This window comes from Channa argus, chromosome 19 (assembly GCF_033026475.1).
Source record: "Channa argus isolate prfri chromosome 19, Channa argus male v1.0, whole genome shotgun sequence".
Lineage (NCBI taxonomy): Eukaryota > Metazoa > Chordata > Actinopteri > Anabantiformes > Channidae > Channa > Channa argus.
In genome coordinates, this window is record NC_090215.1 from 12,461,031 (window position 1) to 12,484,842 (window position 23,812).

General features: G+C 38.2%; 1 protein-coding gene across 1 annotated transcript in view; it reads left to right on the top strand.

Moving 5' to 3' along the window:
• Positions 1-23,812, top strand: part of vipr1b (vasoactive intestinal peptide receptor 1b) — a 46,039-nt gene that overhangs the window by 18,659 nt on the left and 3,568 nt on the right. The window contains exons 4-12 of the mRNA XM_067486861.1: positions 7,282-7,382; positions 9,977-10,074; positions 12,720-12,852; positions 16,237-16,390; positions 16,490-16,550; positions 16,641-16,713; positions 20,542-20,633; positions 21,272-21,401; positions 22,169-22,210. Of these exons, the coding sequence (XP_067342962.1) occupies positions 7,282-7,382; positions 9,977-10,074; positions 12,720-12,852; positions 16,237-16,390; positions 16,490-16,550; positions 16,641-16,713; positions 20,542-20,633; positions 21,272-21,401; positions 22,169-22,210 (884 nt within the window). The remainder of the gene's footprint in view (positions 1-7,281; positions 7,383-9,976; positions 10,075-12,719; positions 12,853-16,236; positions 16,391-16,489; positions 16,551-16,640; positions 16,714-20,541; positions 20,634-21,271; positions 21,402-22,168; positions 22,211-23,812) is intronic.

The following is a 23,812-nucleotide window of genomic DNA, read 5'->3' on the forward strand; positions in this document are numbered from 1 at the left end:
AATATTTGCTCATTTTAAATTTTATGGCAGCAACACATCTCAAAAGTTGGAAGAGGGGAAACAAAAGGCTAGAAAAGTAATTGCTGCTAATCAAAAACAAATGGAGGAGCATTTGACAACTAATTAGGTTAATTGGCAACAGGTCAGCAACATGACTGGATATAAAAGGAGCATTTCAGAGAGGCTGAGCCTCTCGAATGTAAAGATGGGCAAGAATAATGAGAAATCTCTGTGCACAAGTAACAAGGCCAAAGGTAAAAACTGGATGCGTGTGATCTTCGGGCCCTCAGGCAGCACTGCATTAACCCTCCTGTTATGTTCGTCTCTGAGGAACAGCCTTGATGTTCCCGGGTCAATTTGACCCGGGGGACACTTAATTATACAAGTGTCAGAAACCAAAAACCAAAAACACTGTTTATATCTCATCATTAACTCCATTACTAACCATTTCAATCAATATTTAGTTCAATGATGTTCTTTACTGTTCACAGATCATGGTTAAATGAGCATAGGTCACTCGTTTATTAAAAAAATATCATGTTAAAACTTTTTTTAATGTACACTGAAAAGACCTACATATAAATTACAATAGTTTTATATGCAATTGATTTTTAAAAATGTTATTTTTTTTATGGAGTGATGCTGATAAATTGAAATGAGACACCTCTTCTGTTCAGGGTCAAATTGACCCATTTTAAATCTAACAATCTAAAGAAAATACTTAAAAGTATTTTTTCACTTTGAAACTTCTCCTGCTTGGCATATTTAGTGTAATCAACATATAAAATAAAAATGGTTCAGTTCACATATTTGTAACCCCCCCCTACATGTTTTTATTACAAAGGTACTGTTCGGGTCAATTTGACCCGGCAGAAAAAATAGAAGATAAAAAACAGTCAGAAAGATCTACTATCTGATTCTTTGCAACTATGAGACATAATACACCCCTGTCTCACACTCACACTCACAAACACACACACACACACATGCATTCTCTTGACCTCATCTTTGAAGTGTGAGAATGCAGGTGTTGACTTTTGACAGGAACCTTCAAACTCAGCAGAAGCAGAAAACAACCAGCACAAACTCATTACATGTGGGTGATGTCCAGAAACTGCAGCTTCTGTATGTGACAGCGTCATGGTCAAAAAGTCTTGTAAGGAGGAGGTTGGGGCTGGTGTACACAGTGTGGGAACAATGTAGAGAACTTTCCCACAGGAGACTGAAGATTGAGTCCAGTGTTCAACAACTTTCTGTTCTGACCACAAGGACATTATATATGTGACATGATGTGCAACATTAAAGAAGCAGTGATTTCAGCCTATCCACAACATTTTTCTTTATCTAACCATGTTTTTTGACTAAACCCATAGTGCTACAGTTATAATCCAATGCTTTTGACCATTTAGGTTGAAAAATAGTGTTATGCCTTGTTGCCCTTTTGTTGCAATTGTAAGAGTGGGAAGGTGCTGTTTTAACAGATTCCTGCAGGCCTGGGAGCACTTTTACAGCAAGCGCTCCTGTGGGTAGAGAAAAATGATGCACAAAAGCATTTGGGCTTGATAGCTGGTGAATTCACCTTTGGCAAAAAAATGTGTTTTTATTTGATAGTTCACAGTCATAGGCCAAACCTATTTTTCTTTAATCAGTCCCTCCAGGAATTACCAATGTTGTGATCCCAACAATTCATTTAATTACCAAAATATCATAAAAACATTGTAACCTGCGTCCAATGACATAAAAAGGTTTGGGGAAATGTTTTTGTTCAGGCTTTCATATGTAATTCTGTCTTCTCAAATGTGCAGCTATTGCAGATGAAACCAACTTCAGTAGTTACACACTTCAATAGAAAGTCCCACTGAAACAAGTCGTGTTTTGTCAGAAGTGGTGGAGTGTAAGATTCAGGAAAATGTCATTTTATAATGAAATTCTTCAAGTCTTCCTTTTTCACTTTCAGACACACTAGAAGGACAAAATATTCATGACCTTTTCCTAATATTGAGTTTCAGCCCTTTTTGCTTAATCCATACTGTCTACTACATTTTTTCTGTTTAAAAGACCGACTTTTTAATCTGCATCTCATCTTTTCTGACAGCTTTACCTTTATCAAGGAACCACAGAAAGGATTAATAGCTTTTACCTCGATTCAGATCAGCTGGGTTTTATGAAAAGCAGTTTTTCTTTTCAGGCTGAAACACAGATAAAACACTTCTCTTCTTTAATATGTCACAGCAGCACGGTCATATTAAGCTGCTATGTAAACTGAATGTTTCTGTCCTCGGGGATCAGGGATAGGGCAACAGCCCTGGCCACCAAAATTATTACAACCACCGCTGCTAAGGAAACCTGTTCAAGCCATACACAAACATCCAATAACAGTGGCGCTGAGGGAGAAAAATTAGAGCAGGGAGGATACACGTCAAGTAGATTCCTGTCTAAGTCACGCACATAGAAACTGTCACTAAACAAGATTGCTTCTAGTTTTGTACTTTTTTTGACCTTGACTGTTCTGACTTTGCCTGCCTCGTATCAACAAACCCTTTAATAGGTTGTAGCTTTCTGACCCAAGCACAAAAGGCTAGACCAATGGATCACATTTGAAAAACAAAAGTCATGTTCTCAGCCCAAGAATAATAACCCAGTCAGACTATTATTTGCCATTTTATAGCTGAAGTGGACGTAGTTTATAGCGGTCTAGCGCTAAGTGGATTCCAATCCCACTTAGTGTTAGACTGCTAAGCCGAGCAAATGGCAATTAATCTTTCATTGTGAGAAATGACTACGGCTCCTCGGCTGTGTGATTATGCACTTATGCACAATCACAGCATACATCTGACACACTGGTGTGCAACATTTAAGTGGGACAGTGAAGGGATTTCTCCCAAACTGACAATTTGGCAAATGTTTCTGTAGACTTGATTTTTGCTTATTATTTATAATAATAAATTATTTATTATCTGTTAAAATATATGACTAACAGGCATGGGCTCACACCTTTATCTAGTGTGGACTAGAGACTTCAGACTCAAAAACAACACAGGAAACAGTGTGAATTTGACCCAAGATACCACCACTGGTACAGCATCTTATCTGAAACAAAACAGTTTCACCTATTTTTTCTGGCCTCAGTCAAAATCTTTTGGTTCCCTAAATCTAACCAACTATTCATCATCAAGGCCTAACTGTGGCAATTGTTTTAGAAGGCCTGCTTTGCTATTTAGTTTTGAGAATTTGTTGAGGAAATACTACTTTGTCATCAACTGATGTTTGTTCTGTATGTTGACTTACTGGTAGCAGAAAACCTTTTTTCCTACAGCAACATCATGGCACAAGATTTCAGGTGATGAAAAGTGTAAAAAAAAGGAACCCGGGAGACAGCAGGGAGATGCAGAAAGATTTTTGGAGGCAAAGGCTCGGATTTCTAAAAGGGACATGTATTAGTGTGAACTGTTTTCAATTAGTACAGTAGGGGCGGCTATAGCTCAGTTGGTAAAGGCAGTTGCTTACGGACCACAGGGTGAGTGGTTCGATCCCCGGCCCTGGCTGTATGTCGAAGTGTCCCTGGGCAAGACACTGAACCCCTAACAGCCCATTCCCCCTTCCCCAGCGATGCAGTGCCGGTCTAAGCCCGGTAGAAATTGGGGAGGGTTGCGTCAGGAAGGGCATCCGGCGTAAAAACTGTGCCAAATCAACATGCGGACAATGATCCGCTGTGGCGACCCCGAACCCACGCGATAAAGCCGAAAGTAGTAGTTTTCAATTAGTACAGTAATAGTATGAAATACATATTCTTATCATAATGTCCCTGGTAGTTGTGTCAACACAGTGTGTTTCACACCCACAGTTTGCTTAAGTTTTCACCTGTGGCCTTGGGTGTGTAGAAATGTAAACATTTAAATGTTGATTTTGTTATGGCAAAACAATACCTTGTTGAAAACATTTCAAAATTATTTTTCATTTTTTAACTTTTTATAATGTACAGTAATCAATGAAACAAACAAGTCCAGGAACTTTTTGTGCGACTGTGTTTTTACCACATCATCATGAAAGTACTCATGTTGTGAATAATGTGTGAAGTATACAAATACTGGTAAAGTTATGAGGAGACTGGGTGGCTGGTGGTATGCGGTAACCGAATAAGTGCTTTGTGAATGTCTGGAAACTTATTGTTAAGATAAACAGCTTCATAAAATCTTAATAATGGAAATGGAGGCTCAGTAAAAATATGATGGTACTGTGAAAGCAGAGCTGCATATACTGGAGGAACTCAAGGCAAATAAACAGAGACTAAAGCAGCTTAAGGTAAACTGTCTGTGGCACAGGGATATGTTTCACTCTATAGCAACTTCAAAAACAAAATAAACCATTTTCTTTGTCGGGTTAGGGTCCCCGATTCTTCCCTTTACCTTTTTAGTCTTTTTGATTGACTCGCTCACACTCACTGGTTGACATAGTAGGTTCATACAGTATGTTTGCTGTGGTTTCATCAATTTGATATTTACAGGTTAAGAGGACACTTGTCCACAAAGCCTGACTGATGTGACCTGGGGGCCCAACATGAAACCTGTCTTGGAAATCTGTCATAATTGTGAAACAAAGAAAACAAAGGAAACATACTGTAACTGACCACATCACGTTTTCATTAGCATAATGAAGATATTATGTTGATTATTGTTTAAATTTGTTTACAAATCTCATACGTATTGGAGAAAATGTGCACAATGCCTTGAGACAAGTTTTTATTCACATTTACCTAAAATCATGATTGAGTGAGAAAACTCTGCAAGTATTCCCATGTACACATGCAGCTGTGCAAATGTCAAATAAAGTACTTGACTCAGATCAAATTAAACCACTGATTGTGTTTTCCCCCTCCACAAAATTGGAGTTTCATAATACATGCTCATAATTCATTGTAAATAGCCTTGATTTAAACACTTCTATATCATATGATCTTTTAATATCTTTGTGTCAGATGACCTCATGGTAATATTATGATTTTACTAATTACTACTTTTACTGATTATTATACATCTGTATAATAATAATATATGATTTCACTGTATTAAAGTAGAGGCGGCACTAAAGTAGACTAAAGTTGGATTTATCTAAATATCTTTTGGGGAATATTTGAGTTTGTATTAGTTTAAAAGTGAGAAATGTGTCTGTGTTTTCCAACAGTTCTAATAAACATCTCTCAGGTGCAACCTCATTTTTGAAAGATGTTCTGCCGCACTTTCACATGCAATCTGCATCTTTGAGGTAACCAACTGGAAATGTTTTAGTCAGCACTAACTGACTTCATACACCAATGAAAACAAAACCTGTTTATCTTCATAGATCCCCATTGCTGCTCATTTTCAAGCAAGGAAATGACCTGAGTTTTAGTATAGACGTGTTTTGTCAGGTGACCATGACCTGTCCTCTTCTGTACAAGTGGCTCTTTGCTGTGGCCGTTAACAGAGCTTCACTTATGCTGTGATGTTTTTCTGCCACACATAAGAAAATGTGGTGACAGCATCTTGCATCAGGAGTTGCACCATCCAGGACATGAGCCTGCTAAAATGTGCCTCTTGCATGAGAATTAAAAAGCTGGACTGTTAGTGTTGCTAATGAGTCTTTAAGAGGTTTATCCAGTGTTATTAGTTTCTCTGAGCTTGTTTTGAGGAAAGCAAACCTTAACCGACAACTTGTATCTGCTGATATAGCAGCCAAATATTATATGATCAGTGTTGAAATTATTTGCTCACAATGGCTATTAAGACTTTTACAATCATTGTGTGTATAAAATAATTTAACTATTTAATCACAATAGTTTATCAGGATTATTGGTCAGGCAGCTTTCTTCCATCCTGCAATATTCTGCAATAAAACAATTAGTCAAAACAGTTGGTTTAATGAAACTATGCATATAGCATGTGCATTTTTTTTAAATGGTTGTGTGATAAAATCTTAGTTTTAGCTTCGCAAACCTCTAAGGAAATCATGAGGACATCACCAGCCTGTAAAATCAAGCATTAATAAAGCAGTAGTGATGTTGGCCCACATGCAGCCATTTCTCGCCTCTTATCAAACTCACATGTTCTGTAGCTTCTCAGGCTTGTTCAACTCTACTTAACCCTCCCTCTTTGCACCTTTTTGTGGGAGTCTTGACTTTTCAATCACACACTTGCAATGCTTTCCTTTGTAGGGCACACACACGCACACCCGTAGACGGACACACACACACACACACACACACACACACACACACACACACAAATTGAAGCACTTATCCAGTGAGTAAGGTTAGAATGAGATGTTGGGGAAAATGCATTCCTCTAGAGAGAGTGTCCTCACTAAGAAGTACACACTCACATGGGAGAGATAAGGGAGCATCCACAGAGCAGCAACAATAGACAAATGACGTTTCTCTGCCTGAGCAACATTTCCGACCTCCCGCTGCACATTCTTTTCTCCATTGTTCATCGTCTGCAGATGATAATATTTGGCTGTAATTGAATGTTTGTGCTGGCAGTCACATTGTTTTTAGGGGTTTCGTTTGGGTTAAGCTGTGTACGTAACCCTTTTATGCTCCACAAACGAATAATAATTCCCATGAATAAACTTTAAAAAAAAAAAGAAAACGGACTATTACCAGTTTTCCTTCACAGATTACTTCACCTGCATGTTAAGTACGAACAGTATGTCTTTGGCAGAGAATTAGTGGGTTATTTTCAATGTAGGTACAAGAAATGATGACTTGTATATGTTCTTATGGTACTGCATTTATTCAGCATCCTACATTGTGTGTTTTAAATGATTTATTTTTAATGACGCATGTTTTTAATAAATTGAACATTTTCAGTAGTGGTATAAGGACATACCTTGATAGCAGACGTTCCTGCAGACACACATAACTCACAGCAGAAAATAACACTATGGGGAAAGAAATAAATGCAACCACTATAATGAAAATTGAATAAGATAAATTTCTAAATGTGAAGCGTATACATACTTTGAGAAAACATGCAAACTCCACACATAATAATAATAATAATAATAATAATAATAATATCTCCCCAAATCCATAAGGACTCACAATAGTAGGAGAGAGACAACAGTTTCTGGAGGTTTTCTAGTTGTTTGCATTGATCCAGCAGTTCACCCACAATGTCACTGTAGGTCAATACATAAAGTGGTGGACAAATTGTAAACTAATTTTGTGAGCAAATCAAAGAGAGGCATTACAAGGGTGGCTGTGACCTCTAATGTCTTCTTCTTGTTCTGCTTCATCTCCAGGTAATCTCTCCAAAACCTGCACTGAAGATGGCTGGACTGAGATGCAGCCTATTGACATTGCCATCAACTGCGGATACAACCTCAACAGCAGCAGCGATGATGTGAGTAAACCACCGCAGTCTATTGTGTAAGAGGCAGCAGAACATATACACAACGGGCATGTAGTGAGTTAACTCAGCAGCACAGCGGCCAACCTTCTTGGCAGCCTGTCGGCAGGACGAATTCTATGGGAGCAACTCTTTAACTCATGGGTGAGGGTTTTTGGGTCTATCAGGATAACAGTGCAATTGATGGCCTAAATAATAAAGTCCATAAATAATTTGTACAGTTGGTGGATAATCGGTGGGAAAATAATTCGTATTATAATTGCAATTTTTGGCAGCATCCATTGTTGCCTGTTTCCCATTAGAAAGTTGTTGCATTTTTTCTTTATAGTTTAGGGCTCATTCCCATGTAATATGTTGTGAATTTACTGTAGCATAAAGTGGTTCACCTCTGCAGAATTTATTACAGTGGCAAATCTAGAAAATGTTACATGGGGTGGGTAGAGGTTTTGACAGGCGTGGTGGTATCTGGGGGACTGTGAATATATCATTACATCTACCACTAATGTGTGTTATGTAATAGGAAATGGGCAATAACAAAAATCTTCTTCTGAGTAAAATGGGTTGTTATTACACTTGAAATGCAATATTCAGTTAATAGAAACATGCATTAAGCTCTAATTGGAACTGTGGCAGCACATCAGTTAACATGCAGCACATTTAGATTTAGAATCATTATAATGAACCTAAGATGTAACAGGAAGGAGCTTATTGAAGAGTTTTACCCAGGAGAAAGAAATCTCACAGGTTGCTGTCAATCTAAAAAACTGAGAACAGTGATGTGTTCTGATACAACATATTATTAAATCTGTCTCTCCATCAGAGATAGTATTATACAACCCACCTCTGTTCCCCATCTGTCCCCATCGCAGCCTTGTCAGCATCACAATCTTATCCATAACGTCACATTTCTTTATTTTCTGTGCAGACTCCCCATCCCTCCTCTTTTCTTTCCTTTTTCTCAGGCAGCTAACAGCCGAATTTTACAAACTATTTCTTTTCTAGGATTAAAAATTCCTGACCTAAAATGCAAAAATACTCCAACTATTTTTAAAATGGACACACCGGTCAACACACATATTCCTTTAAATATCTCTGAAGCACAACAAACTTGATTCCCATTGACCTGGTCACTTAATAATCCCTGCCTCTGTTATCAGGCATTTTGAGTCATTCAGGAGCTTACTCATGTTGCTGTCAGGGTTGAGAAGGGAATAAGCGCATAAAATGTTGCTATTATTTAGCACCGTTTGAATGCAGAGAGAACTAATCTTTTCTGTGTTGACAAAGGTGGAGCAGGATGAGGGGTGACTGTGCAGTACAGAGTGATAAAAGCTTTCTTGGTGGGCGCTCTGAGTCACTCATTGGTATGCCATAGGAAGTCACGGGGGACCTGCAGCAGAAGTACTCTAAAAGGAATTTGATGTTTCCCCTTATTCTTAAAGTTGATACCTCCACGTGCCACAAGATGCAAATCTCTTGATTTCTTTTCTTTTAGAAGAAAACATATGGTACTATAGTAGTGACTTTAACTTACTCTGCGGTTACTGCATATTAGATGAGAAGCATTACCCTGAAGGACGTCAGTAAATGTGTTGATGCTTATTAGGCACTATCCAAAGAAAATCTTTACTTAAAATGCTAAAAAGGTCACAGGACGCATTTAATTAGCTTGATGTGACAGGTGAATTGTGCTGGTGTCCACTGTTAATCATACCAGTGGATTTGACTCATTTAGTCAGTTTACATTTCAAGGATTTCTCCTTATACCAATTCAACTTCAAGGAGATTAAGAAAGAGCAGGCCTTGCTTTTAACTATACTGTTACATCAATACAGTGTCAACTTGTGACCTGTCCTCACACGTCACATGTTTCGTTTAAGTCAATTTTTTAGGTCAGTAAAAAGCTACATTATTTTAAAGAACTATTGCAGAGGAATAATCTAATGAAGCTAAGAGAAAGTGTGACCATGAATTATCATCTTTTTCACCCCGTCTCCATTTTTACGTCCAAATTCATTCAGCATTTACTGTTAAGGAACTGGTTTATGCAATATTCTCCCTTAGCCAATCACCCCTGCAGGAATCTACTTCAAAATCTGTTCCCCTCTGCCCACCATGTAATTTCAGTTGTGTATCAAAACAACCCTCCCCCACCCTGTTTACCAGCAGTTTTCCTGAGGTCCTTCAACATGCCCATCAGACTCTTGCTGCATCCACATCTTCAGCCATCACCTCTCCACCCTCATCACATGTGTCTTTCAGTGTCTCTTCAGCATCTTGCTCAGGTTTTACGTCTACTCCATCCAAATGTCCAACCATCTCCTTACACTACTGCGAGTGTAAGGAGAAGGAGAGACTCCATCGGAGGATATTCCTGATTTCTCCATAATCTGACATCCCTTTAACATAAAATGAAAATCTTGATCTAATTGCCACAGACTCTCACAGCTACTGAGAATATGTATTTTCAAGCACTTTCTGATCTTTCTTGTGCCTGTTTTGATGGAAATAGCATTTTTTTCTAGTTCAATGTAACATCTCGACTATTTTGGCGACTTCTTGTACTGATGTTGTTTATTTTACAACAGGGAAAATTTTTCTGGCAAGTGAAGATTGGCTACACCATTGGCCACAGTGTTTCCCTCATCTCTCTTACCACCGCTATAGTGATCCTCTGCATCTTCAGGTATGTAGAAACCCAGCAAAGGCTAGATACACTGTTCATCCCCAGCGTTTTTGTCAACGTCAAGGAGTCACCTCTATTCTTATGTAGCAGAAGTTTAAAAAAGAAAATAAGGAAAAAAAACTCCCAAGGACTTTAAAAGTAATTAACTTTTGATGTATCAAAGTAGATGGATGTTGTACAGTTTTACACATATCAATTATTTTGTTCTACATTTTGTCAGAAAGCACATTTTGCTTTGCTGCACAATCCCCTACACACTTTCGCGAGCTGTGAAATAATTCTCCTTGACATCAGAACTCTTCTTTGATCATCTAATCTCTCTCAATGTATAGCAAACTACTGTTACGCATCAAGTGTATTCTTTCCTTTAACTAACCATCTATTCTCTACTGTGTACACATTAATTTCTGCCTGAGTCCCTGCCCCTTTTCTTTCATATTGCAGAAAATTGCTTTTGTGGCTCCATTTTTCATGTGTCGCCTATAGTTTTTCCCTGCTACTGCCACTACACTGAGTTAGCCACATATCAGAGCTGCTTCTCATGTTTTCTCCCAAAACCTTCTGAAGGTGTAAAAGTTTGTCGACCTGAGAGTTTTGTTTGATCTCAGGAATTAGTGTCACAACACAGCATTAACAGTTACAACAGGGCAATGGGAGGTCAAGGCAGCTTGGGGGATTGTAGTGAAGAGGGGTATGAGTAGAATGGGGAGAGTCACACCTGTTCCTGAAACATGCCATGGAGTGCAGCTGCAGCAGGAAGCAAAATTATGGCTGTCACATCTGAGATAATTTCTTGTAATATAAGCTTTACTAAATGGGTTTCAAGCTGGTGCCCCTGTTAAATATAAAACTCAGTTTTAGCCCATTTGATATTGTTTGCCAGGTGTTCCACTCCCTCTGGAATTAAATAGGTTTATGTTTATCGACAGCGTGTTTTGCTGTTTTCAGTAATGATCCTGCAAGAACAGTGAAGAACTAACAGTTGGAAATTAAGGGTATGAAGGGTCTGAACGTGTGCCACAGTGACTGCTGTGCCAGGAGGCATGTTGGGTTGTTGGTAATGCCATGAGTGAATTTTGTCAAATTGGGAAGAAACATTAACACACTGATGACAGTTTGGTGATCAAAGGTCAACATCACTGTGACATTACATCTGTTCCATTCTCGTCAATGCAACATCTCAGAAAGACTAGAGGGAATGTTATCACATGTGGCACAAACATCCACTTGGACTCACAAATGATTAGAAAATGAGTGTAAACAGACATCCATGTAAACCGACTGGTTTATGGAGGCCTACCACCAACAGCCAGTCATTTCATTAATGATTTTGCAAGAGGAAAACCACAGGTTAGTGGTGTGATGTGGAAATTAGCTTATATCTTACTGCTGGAAAAAATGACTACTGATTGATTTAAATAGTCAATAGTTTTATTTCAAGTCATTTATAAATTTGTATACGAAGTGAGTAGAAGAAATGTTCCAAAAGCAAAAATTGGTCAGGCAAAAACAATTTAAAAGATAAAAACTCTGGTAAATGTAATTTGTATAAAAGTAAGAGATTATTCACTAAACAACATTGACAACATTGTTTTAAAAATGTTCATGTGTTAGACATTAATTGTTTCATAATCTTCATTAAATATGATACATTTTACTAATTTAAATGACTTCAATATTTTATGATGCTGGCAGGGATTTTATAGATGTAAAAGATTATTTTTTTCTTGCTTTAATGTGCTTGAATAATATAGGAATAGGTTTTTTTAAACTAAGAGTTGTGAAAATAAAGGATGCAGAGGACAGGGTTAGATTGAGGCACACGATTCGCTGTGGTGACTGACCCATGAAAGCCAACAGCCCACAGGAAAAGAAGAAGTTGTGAAAATAAAACCATTAAGTTATTGTTATGTCACAGAAGTAATTTCATTTTCATCAGGAAATAAACCTTCCAGTCAATGTATTGATTATCTGCCACAGTGTAAAATAATGTCTGTTGTGTTGGGAAATTACAATTCATACAACAAATAGCGTTGCATCTCCAGAGCACCAGCATCATGATGGAAATCAGATCTGACACTTGCCACAAAAGAAACCAATAAATGATTTTGCTCGAGGTATTGCATCAGTTTCATTCTGCTGAACGTTCGTCTTTCTCTGTATAAGCCTCATCACTTAGAATGTGATTTCATTTAAACACAAAAATAACCAAAATATGTAAAACTGATATTTATGCACAATATGAACATGTGCACATTTAAATGCAGTTGGAGTTTGACAATCAGAGCTAATGGCAGCCTTGACACCATCACCTGTCTTTCTCTTTCTCTGATCATTTAATCTTTTTACCTATTGTAATGTAAAGAAGTGCTCAAAAATAGATGCCTGTTTCATTTCTCTTTGTCTGACATTCAGCTTGTGAAGCTCCATTAAAAATCATTAATTGTGCTCTAAAGCGTCTCTACCCACGCAGCGATAAAACGAACTAAGGAGCTTAATTATGAGTTCATTCAGTCTGTGATTTGTTGTAATTTGAAGCAATTAGCTACGAGGACAGTGGATAATAAGCATGAAAACCCTCCATATGAAATTGAAATGGGTGTGTCTCTTTAGTCTTGACCCGTCTCTGTCTCTGTGTGTTCTAGGAAGCTCCACTGCACAAGGAACTACATCCACATGCATCTGTTTGTGTCCTTTATCCTGAAGGCCATCGCTGTGTTCATTAAAGACGTGGTCCTCTACGAGGTCGGGGAGGTGGACAACTGCTCCTCTGGCTCTGTGAGTTTTGGTCTAAAGTGTTGCTGTTTGCTCTGGGTGTCAGATAAAGGACTCCAGCAGTCCTCTATCTCAAAACATGATCACCTCAGCTGGTCATCATGAAATTAAAACAGAGCTGTTTGGCTAATTATATACTGATATTTTTTTAAATGTGTGATATGGCAATCGGACAGTTTTCAATATCCTCTAATGGAGGCCACAAGCATTCAGTCAAGTGTTTTGTTATTATTATAGTGCATAGAGTAGGACTATATATTGAATTACTGTGTGATTATAATTCAGTTATATTTCCCCGTAGCATTAGAAGCCATTCGGTTTTGTTGTTAGTGGGAATTGTTTATAATAACATGGTTATGGTTATGTGGTGGTCACAAAAGGAAGAAACAGCTTTGACAACATTATTTGATTAGATTTGTCATACAGCACATGCACAGATATTAAGCTATGTCGTGAAGATACCACAACCCCTGACTGGCCAATTTAGAGGTTTTGATTTAAATTTGATTTGACCTGCTAACTGCGTAAACAAAAAATAAACTAACCAATCTAAAAACAGATCCCCCATGTAATATTCTACTGCCATAAAACAATAAAGCGTTCAGTAATGATTTTACCGCCTCATGATCTTATGTAAAGTGAGGCTTAGCCATTTATGCCTGATCTTAAAGCAAGGTACAACGTTTTCATGGCTTCTTGTGAGCTTTCCACACCACCAGCCCACCACATAGCGCTGAGTCCATGGTTAGGCCGGAGAACATGAGGTTTGTGTTACGTGTTATGAACAAGAGGAGCTTCAGAGTGTGTTTATTAGTGACTCTCTGGCCAGCTCAAGTGCATTAATGGAACTACTGGTTTGACAGGAGCCAGCTGCTGTCGTCAGGCCACTAAAAAAGACATTATAGAGGCAGGGTTGGTGCTACTCATCATGACCCTGGCATTACTTCCAATACCTGCTGGCTCACTAACTCTAGTGTGTGTGTGTGTGTTTTCCCTTTATTTTTCCAATCAGAAAACATCTCATCGTTCATCCACATCCACCTAATGCCAGACTTTTAAATATACAGGCTTAAGTGATTTGCAAACATTAGAACTAGCAGAGAGGTTGAAGCAGCGCATCTGGATTCATTTTCCTCACGTCGACATGCCCAGTGGGAATCGGGTTATGTAAAATAACAAATTCCTGTCAGCTTTATTGCCAGGTGCTTTAATGAGCTGCCTAAAACTTTACTTCATTTTACAAGAGGAGAATTAAAAGGCAAAGCAACAACACTACATGTCTCGGTTATGGTGTCACTAGTAGCTCAGGTGTGTTTGCTTCCACAAACAACCACATCACTTGTTGAGTATTAAACATTGCTTAAATTTTTTAACCTATTGTACGAGTACAAAAACTCCCATGTTATTAAAAGTGCATACATTTCTTAATTTCTTAATTTCCTTCACTATTATAATAAATCACATAGGCTATTGTGAAAATCTAATTTTCACAGAATAACATGTAACTACTGGTTCCCACTGAAAGCTCAAAAAATTAAATACAGTTTCCTGTAATTAAACAACAGGTAAAGCACAAATACACAGTTTTTACACCGGATGCCCTTTCCTGACGCAACCCTCCCTAATTTCTACCGGGCTTGGGATCGGCACTGCATGGCTGGGGATGGGGATGGGCTGTTCGGGGTTCAGTGTCTTGCCCAGTGACACTTTCGACATGTGGTCGGTAAGAGCGGGGCTTGTACTTAAATAAATGTAGTTGTGTATCACTTCTTAATATTATAAAATGTTTTCAAACTACAGCATTACATACATGTGGCTCTATAATTATTTAATGGACACGTACTGACTTGCAGTATCATCTCAGCCAACTTCAGAAATAACCGTGTTATAAGCTATGGGTGGTGATTAATGATGGTCATATATATAGAGTACAACTCCTCTACATCTGAGTTAATTTGTCATCCGACTCTTTCTTACTCATTCATCATGCCTCCCACTTTAGACTGAGATACGTGGCACATGTTTGGCATTTTGGCATTATATACAGTAATGACTTGTTTGTCATTGTTCCACCATTAAAGGGGAAAGCTGCAGTAGCTCCGTTTGTGAAAGAAAAATGCTGTATCTCTCTGCACTAATACTTCATTCCCAATCACACTTCTTTTTCACCCACCTCTCAGTTCATCCCATGTCTCACATCTGGTACATCCACTAAAGTGCTCAACACATTCACATTCACAGGTCACTTTCAAATGGATACACTATTGATTTTTCTTTTCTCCATGGTGCCCTCCCTGTAGGATTTGCTCATCCCAAAACAACCAGTGTGTAGCCCACGGTGTGTATCAGCCTTGGATCTGCACAGCGGGAGTGTATTTTCAGAGGTGTCAGTGAAAGAGCTACATGCATCAGTTCAGCCCACCCACACTGGGGGGGGAAATGAACCTTTTTATGCATCCTTATCTAACCACTTCAATAGCAGCCCCCTCCTCCCCACACAGTGTTCTCCGAAAACGAAAAGAAGTTTGAATGAATTCACCCAACCTAGTAGAAAGTGTTGTGCTGTCAGCCAACTGGAATGGAGTTGATTGTGTTATCCTGCATGGTTGAGTCAGTGATCCTCTCTTGTCCCTCCCTCTTTGAAATATCTGCTGAAACAATTCTAAACGTTTCAGGCTTTGCTTCAGTGGTTTTGTAGAGGTAGAGTTTACATTTTCTTCCTGTTCATATGGATGGATTACTTCCTCAACATGTGCTGCAGAGGATGCAAATTGGTAAAGAAACTGAAATTCTCCTTTTAAAAGTTAATGATTGGCATTTTTTTCTAATACTAGGTTTGCAAATACTTTATAAATTAGTTATAAGCCCTTAACAAGAACTGTTGAAGTGTCAAGAATAAAAGAGTCAGCATAAAAGAGAGAACAAAGATAACTGAAAAACCAAAAGAGGTCTTAATGGCTTATAAACTATTAATAAATAAATATAGTAACCGATTCATTAACCAGTACTAAACTCCTATAATTACAACTTACAAATTATTAATGAAATGTGATAGATGAACCACTGCAAGCAAGAAAAATGTGCTTTAAAGGAGATTTCACAGATCCAACTTATTACTAGAATTTCTAATTCTGTCATTTAAATTATACTGCTGTAGAAAGTGTCATTATTAGCCATATTTTAACACGTAGAGTGTTAATATTAAACTATAAAATATCTGCTTTTGTACAATAACGCCTTTTATTGAATCGTTCTTACATTTTCTTCTTTTTTTGCCAACATAAAGAATAAAGTTGTATTTTTATGTCTCTATTATTATAATCTTTAAAAACTTCACTATATCTACTTGGACCATTGTGTGATTTATGCTTTTGTCTTGTGTCTCAGGTTGGCTGCAAAGCAGTGATTGTGTTCTTTCAATACTGTATAATGGCCAGTTTCTTCTGGCTGCTGGTGGAAGGCCTTTATCTTCATGCATTGTTGGCTGTCTCTTTCTTCTCTGAAAGAAAGTACTTCTGGGCTTACATTCTGATCGGTTGGGGTGAGAACATCTTTCTTTTTTGGCTTACAGGTTCTGACCCATGTCGGTGGGGGTCAATAATAATCTTGGTGTGCATTTTTCACTTTTGTACGTCTCCAGGAGGTCCCACAATTTTTATCAGCGCTTGGAGCATTGCTAAGGCCTACTATAATGATGTGGGGTAAGAAAAATGTCAGCAAGTCTAAAATCTAAGAGTTTGTCTTTGCATTGATTTGCTCTTATGCACTAATATTGTTTCATATCTTACAAGGTGCTGGGATATAATTGAGAACACTGATGTGTTCTGGTGGATCATTAAAACTCCTATTTTGGCATCAATCCTGGTAAGTTTACAAACCATCACTTTTTATCACTTACGCCTCAACACTGACACAAAAGGATAAAAGTTTTATTGAGCACAAGACAGTTAAGAGACCTAAAATGTTGACTTTAACAACTTGACTCCATTTTAACATCATATCAGTGAATATAAAGGTTTAAGGTCAGATGGAATAGGAAAGATAATCCCCTTTTAGTCTGGTGGTGGTGAGGGAGGAGATGTAGAAGTGGGACCAGATGTAGATTGAGAGTTGGCAAAGGAGAGATATAGCTGGAATGGAAGTGCCTGTTTCCGTGAGCAGAGTGGATGACTAAGTGATGGCAGTGGTGGGGCTTGATGAAGATGGAGCAGGAAATGATGTACCTACTGGAGAATCTGAGGAACACTGATCTGACAAGCAGGTGGATGACACGGTGGAGATTGTTTGAACCACGCTGCATTGAAATGACAGCTGAGATCGGAGCAGTTTTAAGTTCAACAGGTGTAAGATGATTGGCTCTTTCAGACCTGTGGTGGAGACTGGATTGAGAAAGAAAATGCCCTGCAACAGCTGATGAGTGAGGGGGAGAAGAGAAGGAAAGGAGTAAGGTGTGAAAGTGTCTTCCTGATTATATTTTCGCTTAGCTTCATTTAGGCATGTGGAGTTATCATTGGTCCACCTCACACTTGTAATTGATATGAATTCACTTCTTCATACATGTCTCCATGTACTGAATGTCAACAAAAACGAGAGGTTGTTATGACCTCAGAGTTTTCACTCTGGAGAGCTGACAGAATAATCATCATTTGTCTTCATTCCATCATCTGCTTTATTTTGTAGCATCTTGATGTCTTTTTTCTCTTCGATTTACATTTTAAAAACAGCATCCACATCTAAACACATGAGCTGACAGATACTGAAGGAAAAAGTGAAATGGTCAGATTTTTAATGTACTATGGGTGTTCAAGGACTAGTTGTATGAGTTTGTTCTCTTGTATAAGAAGATTGAGAGCCTTCTCAGCCTATAGAACAAAGACAACAGGGGGAAACATCTTGTCTTTCTTCAAGAAATGACACATACAGTATTATAACTCTTTTCTGTTTCACTATACGTGTAATTAACAAGCTTTAGGTCATACTGTTTGTGTAGACATATCTACAAAGTTTAGTGAAACCAGCCTTGCATTTTTCCCTTGTCTGTTTTACTAAGTTAAGCGAATTAGCTTTTGGCACCACCTGGTCAGTGGTGCCCCAGACATTTTTCATAGGGGTGGCCAGACGGGGCCAGTGAAAATCTTAGGGTGTCACACCAAATCGTCGTCCTTGTGGTATCTCAGATTCCGTCAAGATCTGGCCTTGCACTGCATTTTGTCATGTTTCACTAGCTTCATTTCCTGTCCCAGACTTTTATTTTGTAGGCACTTTTTCCTCTTATCTCAGCTACTTCATACACCTCATCAGTTCTGATTAGTTTCACCTGTTCCCCTCCCCATTTAGACCCAGCTCTCCCCACAGTTTCCTGCCAGATTCTCATTGTGCTCCTTTTTTGTATGCGCAGCTCCTGATTCATCCTGGTTTTGTTTTGTGGAGTTATTATCTGATTATTTGGTTTGAGGTTTGGTCTGTTTTTCCACCCTGTCTCCTAGCTATTTTTCTGTGTGCATGTTTTATGTTTGAATGTTTTATGTTTGCAGGTAGTCTCTGTTCCTATTTCTTTAGGTATGTGTGCATTTGTGTTTAGTTGTTCATTCCTGCTCCAGATCTTTCTTGCATAATGTGCACCAACTCTTTGGTTAAGTAGCCTTGCCCTCATTGATTTCCTTTTTGTTTTATCCTTGGGTTACGATTCTTAGTTTTTCTGAATCTTGAATCATGTTTGTTTCCTACCCCCTGAATTTGTTTAAGGTTTAAAGAATTTGAATTCTTTAGTTTTTCCTAGTCCAGGATTGTGGTTTTTTTTGAGTTCACGTATGAATACTCGTATCCATCGTCACTGACTTACCATTCGGCTTCATGTTAATCTCCAATTGTCTGAATTACATTTTGTCCTTAACTGTATCTTGTCAATCTGCAACTGTGCTAGGTTTTTGTCTTCCTTGTTAGAGCAAGTATCTGTTGGTCTTACCTTGTCTGTCCTTCCGCCTTTGTTTTTTTTAAGTTTGGTTTCTTGCCACACTTCTCTTCATCCTGTTGCACTTGGGTCCACCCTTAATACAAAATGTGACAGATTGAGTTCGGCCCCTGGCTGTGCATTACGTGCCCTTTTTTGACATTTTTAATTTTTTTTTATTTTTTTTATAAAAAAACTAAATTGAAATCGGTGGGTGGTAGGAGTGCGAATTTTACTCATGATTTATTTACTGAGTTTTGCATTTGTCTTGACTTAACATGGTTTGTATGAACCATACAAGATTATTGTATGATTTAGTAGGGGAGCCTCTGTGGGGTGGCCAGCAATTTTCCAGAGGGGGCCATGGTCCCCCCAGCCCAGCATTGCACCTTGTGATGTAGTGCAGCCAGTAACATTCTAAAAACAGCAGACAAACTTGTAGATGTCATAAACAACAAAGCATCGCCTGCACCTATAACACTGTGGAGTAATTCTATATTGTGGCACTATACTCCTCCTGGACATCCAATAGGGCAGAAGATCAGCTCCCTAACAGAAGAGTTTAACCTCCCAAAGTCGATCCGCTTCTACAGCACTATCACGGAGGCCTCCCTGACCTGCCCCATCACCGGCACTCTGCTTCTACTGCCACTGATAAGGGCAAACTGCAGACTATGATTTGCTTGCCTGAGAGAGCGATTGGCTCTGATACTATCCATCCCCTCAGGGCCTGCAAAACTCCATGATGCTGAAGCGTGCAGGAAAGATTATAGTTGACCCCTACCACCCCAGAAAGAGTATCTGAAACTTGAAAAACTGGCAAGAGGCTGCTCTTTATCAAAACCAAACCCTGATATCACAAAGTCCTCATCGCAGCCCTTTTGTTTGTTTGTTTGGTTATTTTAAACACTGCAAGTTGAAGGGCATATGTCCTATACTGTTTTATGATTTTTGTGTGTATTTGTCTTTTTGTGTATTATGAGGTTTTGCACCAACTTGCCAAGACAAAATCCTTCTATGTGAAAAGTTATTTAAGATGAATATATTTCTGATGCTTAATGAAAGCTTTGCGAGCATGTGTGTGACTTAAAGAAAGGTGCCAAAAGGAGGTAAAAAAGACTTCAACAAGTATGAATAAAAAAACTGCAGTGAAGTTTAATTCATAGTGATAAATATGACTTGATAAAGAAGCTGAATCCAGACCTGGCATATCTTAGGGCACTGGTGTGTGCAGAACCTGGTCTTTGAGGTCAAATTCGTATCCTTTTTTGAGATCTGCTGATGTCCTTCTTTGTGCTTCTGTTGTTGCTTCAGTTGTTGACAAAGCAGATTCCGTTGTGTTGTTTCACATTAGGATCAGCTGCTGTCAGATCGCTGTGTCTCCTTTTCTCTGCAGCAGCTGAGTGATGGTCATTAGTGTATCTTAATGTGTGCTATGTGTTGCCAGTTCAGAGGTCCAATGCAAATTAACAATTTAGAAAGTCTCATTTCTCCCCTCAGGGCAGCAGCACAATCCAATCAGAAGATGATATTTATCATCCCCCAGCTTCTACTATGAGATGCATTCCTTCAAATCCATTAGTTAAATCACCGAAAACATTGAGAAGTGGTGGCTTTCTGTTACTTTCTAGGAAATTTTGTAATTATTATTTCATAAACCACACATGAAGCACATTATACCCCATTCCCGTTGTGAAACACCCATGTGTTGTCCTCACGTGACAGCTGATCTTTCTCCACAGATGAACTTCATTCTGTTCATTTGCATCATTCGAATACTTCGTCAGAAGATCAACTGCCCTGATATAGGAAGAAATGAGTCCAACCAGTACTCGTGAGTGTAATTTTATGTCTTTTCATGCTATAAAGTTGAATTATTCATCAGTTAAGATAAGATGAAAAATGTTTTTGATCACTCAGACACTTTCACAGCCTATGCCTTGGGCTGAATTCAGTCTTCTGTTGTTGAACACTAACTTCAATTACAGGATGAAGGAAGCTTTTCTCAAAAGAAAGAAAGCTGATTAAAGTTCACATATTTGCCCTTTAGATACAGTACATCAGCTGCTTTAAATCTAATTTCTTGACGTACTTTCCTTTTATGCAATGCAGGGATAACTAGTTTCTCTAGTAACATCAGAACCCTTGTATGATGCCCATTGTTGTCTCCCTCTGGCAGCTACTTTACACAGAGATATATGGTCCCTTGTGTGTTTAAGTGAGTTTTCCTATGATGGAAAGCATGCATAAGCCATTATAATACATGGGCCATGCTCCCACTAACACTTTTAATGCTGTTGTTTTTCCCATCTCTGGTTCTCTGAAATGTAAAATGAAAAGTACTCCAGAATTGCATTTCATTATTGGCATACTGTACAGCATATTGAGATGGATATAATTTGGTTTAATACTGGTTTCACTGGAGGCACAAATGTGAATTTTTTTTTTTTCTTTTTTTATGTGTTGTTTCAGGAGACTGGCAAAATCAACGCTTCTTTTGATTCCTCTGTTTGGGATTAATTTTATTGTGTTTGCATTCATCCCAGAGCAAGTGAAGACTGAGCTACGGCTAGTTTTTGACTTGATTCTGGGCTCATTTCAGGTATGATAAACATGTTTTATGATGATAATATGGAAATTCTCCAATTTTTCTTTTTATCTTTTAAAATTCCCTTGCAGTTGTCAGTGTGTATTTTCTATGTTGCTTTTCTGTGTACTGTATGCAGAATCATACTTGGCCAGTGAAGCCAATTTAGATTCTTATACTATATTCTAATTTTAAGTAGATGCCTTATGTGAAACTGATTTCCATTATGGCAGCCTACACTAAAAACTTTTTTAAAAATTAGAAAATACAGTACATCCATTCAAGGTCCAAAGAAATATTTTTGGCATCATGTCAGTCCATATCTGTAAGGTGTCTATTGAAGAAACCCTTGCAGGAAACTGTGGCAGGTCTCAAAGCACTTTGCTGGCTGATTTAGTGGCAGTGTTATCGTTTTAAGCCCAGGGTGTTATTTCAGCTCATCACGTAATGAGAAATGATTGAGAATGCAGTCATACAGCAGAGGTGTATTACAGAGAGCTTGGAAACCAAGGACACGTTTCTAGCTCATTCTCACATCATTCCTATCACTGTCACCTTTTCATTATTATTATGAACTAACCATCAGATGGTATTCATTGTCTTTGTCAAAGCACACCATCCATGGGCCTCGTGAATTTTACGCTTGTTATTTTTAAATTAGCAAGACATATCTACAAAGCAGTAATACATAGCTGTGAAGACAAGATAACCCAGGTAAACTCAAATTTTGCCTGACACAAATTATTACTGCTCTCTTATCTGTGTTTTCCTTTTCTGTTCAGGGCTTTGTGGTTGCAGTGCTTTACTGCTTCCTCAACGGAGAGGTACGTACTCCCCTCACACTGATGTAAACCAATGTCAGTTGTTTGTATAAACACTCAAGATTCCCATGCAGAGATGGGCTATAGTATCATGTTAGAAATAAAGTGTATAATTTTGACTCCCTCAATGCACCATTTACATTCACACATACTCCTGAAAGGTGGAAGGAGCTGTGAGTATGAGTCACCAGTGCTGCTTGTTGCAGCTGTCTCTCCTCCCTTGGACCTCCTTGCAGCATGTTGTTTTTTTTTTTTTTTTTTACTCTGCTTTGGGGGGCGGGAGGGCTGTAAAAAGCATAGACTTTTGGCAAGGAGCTATTCAGTGATGTCTGCAGAGGCTCCCGGTGGGCAGATTAGTTATGTTCCCAGTGCTGGGCTAGACAGAATCACAGTGATGGGCTAGATGTTGAGGCACCACACTATGCAGATTGAATTTTAATCCAGTGCATTTTTCAGGTTTTCTTTGGTGGTTTTGTTTTAATTACTGCAGCCTCAGAAAAGGGTATATGCTCATTTTTGTTTTTTTGTTAACCAGTGACATACAATATAAAAACATTGCTAGAGAAGAAAATCATTGCTCTTAGTTAATATGCAGTATCTCCTGCATGGACGCAGGCTGCTATTGTCTATACTAGTAAACATTGTCAGTGCACTGAGGTGCATCATTACAAATGAGCAAATAAATCAACAGAGACTACTTCGTTGGAGCTCAGTCAATTTGACATAATCAATAAAAGTACGCTAACACAATCACAGCTTAAGTCAGATGTAGATACCCAATCTCCTCTAAATATTGACAAAAAACCCTACCATCCAGCCGCTCCATAAAACGAGGAGAGGAGGTTTGTTACCGTTCTTAAAGCTACAACCATATAAAATTTCCATATAAAAAAAGATTATAGTAGTACTGGGCGGAATACACTTTTACTGGGCAGACCACACTTTAAAGCTGTGAAATATTTGAAAGTTTACAAGAATGTTACAAGTGAAGAGATGATGCAAACCTTTTTAACTCAAAGAAGCATTGAACAACAAAGCTGCTTTGGACAGCAAAATTTCCCAATTTGAGAAGAGAAACAATCTTGTAAACCTCAATTGTTACTTCTCTTGTTGATGAGGTAGTAATGATGCTACTTCTACTTAGTCCCATAGTACAAAATCCCTTTTTAAATTTTTGTTTGTTTCACTCCCTCTGAGTATTAGTTTAAATGAAAAGTGATTTGCGTGTGATACAGTGGGACATTACTTCTTCTGAGTTGTAAATATCTGCTTTTCTTCTTTTCATCCTTTATTCTCTCAGCTTTGGTTGCTGTTAATGGCTATAGAAATGTTTTTCTGTTATAAAATGCATCATGCTTTGTGTACAAGAATGTTTTTCCATTCAGGTACATGCTTACAGGTTTTGACCAAGTCCCAATGCTAATAACTTGGTTTGAGTCCTGTCATTGTCATTTTATACATGCATTCACATTTTTTTAATAAAATAATTGAAAATGAGAAATGTAAATATATAAATATTTCAGCAAAGATTACAAAACTTGTGATGCACCCCATGGTTTAACTACACTGTATGAATTAGGTCCCAGCAAAATGCTGTATATAAAT